At 56.3% G+C, this 1,352-nt stretch overlaps 1 protein-coding gene across 1 annotated transcript in view; it reads right to left on the reverse strand.

The window, feature by feature from the left end:
* The window catches only part of FBN3 (fibrillin 3), a 101,863-nt gene continuing 100,511 nt past the window's right edge, over positions 1 to 1,352 (reverse strand). The window contains exon 65 of the mRNA XM_011943601.1: positions 1 to 855. Within this exon, the coding sequence (XP_011798991.1) occupies positions 514 to 855 (342 nt within the window). The 3' untranslated portion in view covers positions 1 to 513. The remainder of the gene's footprint in view (positions 856 to 1,352) is intronic.

Consider the following 1,352-nt stretch of genomic DNA (forward strand, 5'->3'; position numbering starts at 1 on the left):
TTAACCCAAAATAACTTTATTATCGTCTCCACTTTGATATAAAAGCATTCTCCAAATGGAGGGCAAATGCGGCAAGTCACTGTGGGGTCTGGGCCCCCTGCACACCCTTCTGCTCCGAGGGATAAGCCCTGTGCCCACCCCAGTTGCCCACTGCCATGTCCCGCCAACCCCCCACCCCAACCCAGGGCAAGCCACAGTGCAGTACAGAAGTGAAAGCCTGAGATTGACCAGACACGGTCACCACAGGGCCTCTTCCTGACCTTGGCTGTGGGGCGGGGGATGCACATTGCAGCTTCTTCTTGTCTCCAGGAAAGACTGAGTAATTGGGGGTCCCCCGGGGCTGGCACAGAAGCCCGGGCAGAGGCTGGGCTCGCCTGAGGTCGACGTGTAGCATTTCACTCTTCCTGAGTTTCGGGGTTCCACCTGATCAGCTGTCACTGGTGGGAATCAGTCCTTCCCAGTTCCAGAAGCCCACTTCTCTGGACAGCTGGGGCCCATTGAGGTTCTTCCCAACTAAAGCAATTGCAGCTGCACCTTCAGCCTCAAGGCCTGGCCCCGTGGCCCTGGCTGCCCCTCTGGCTGGACACCCCAGGGTCCTGCCACGTTGCTCACCACCTCCAGCTGGTAGGTTCCAGGCCTCGGCCGCCTCCGCCCCAGCTGCAGGGAGCTGAAGCCACGGAGGTGATGCATGTGGAAGAGACCTTGCTCATTTCCACGGGCAATGACGTAGCGGACCCGGCCCTCCAGACCCTCCAGGGCCGGCCGGAGCTCCAGGATGCGCTTGGCCCGGCCCAGGTGTGAGAGGTTCAGGCCTAAGGTCAGTAGGGCCTCGGAGTCAAGGGTGGCCAGGCTCACCTGGGAAGAAAGGCCAGGTGTGTGGTCAGAGCCCACGATAATCCGGATGTGGAGCGGGTAGGGGGTCCTGGGATTGTGGCCAAAGAGGAGATTTTGGCCAGTCTCTAAAGTGAAGGAAAGAGCCATAAAAAGGAATGAAATCGTGTCATTTGCAGCAATGTGGATGCAGCTGGAGGTCATTATCCTAAGCTAATTAATGGAGAAACAGAAGACCAAATACGGCGTGTTCTCAGTTATAAGTGGGAGCTAAAAATTACTTAACCATAGACACAAAGATGGGAAGAACAGACACTAGGTCTACTAGAGCAGGGAGAGAGGGAGGGAGACAAGGGTTGAAAAATGACCTCTTGGGAGGCCGGGCGCAGTGGCTCACGCCTGTAATCCCAACATTTTGGGAGGCCGAGGCAGGTGGACCACAAGGTCAGGAGTTCAAGACCAGCCTGACCAATACGATGAAATCCTGTCTCTGCTAAAAATACAAAAATTAGCTGGGCGTA

Source organism: Colobus angolensis, unplaced genomic scaffold (assembly GCF_000951035.1).
Source record: "Colobus angolensis palliatus isolate OR3802 unplaced genomic scaffold, Cang.pa_1.0 Scaffold22, whole genome shotgun sequence".
NCBI classification, from domain to species: Eukaryota; Metazoa; Chordata; class Mammalia; order Primates; family Cercopithecidae; genus Colobus; species Colobus angolensis.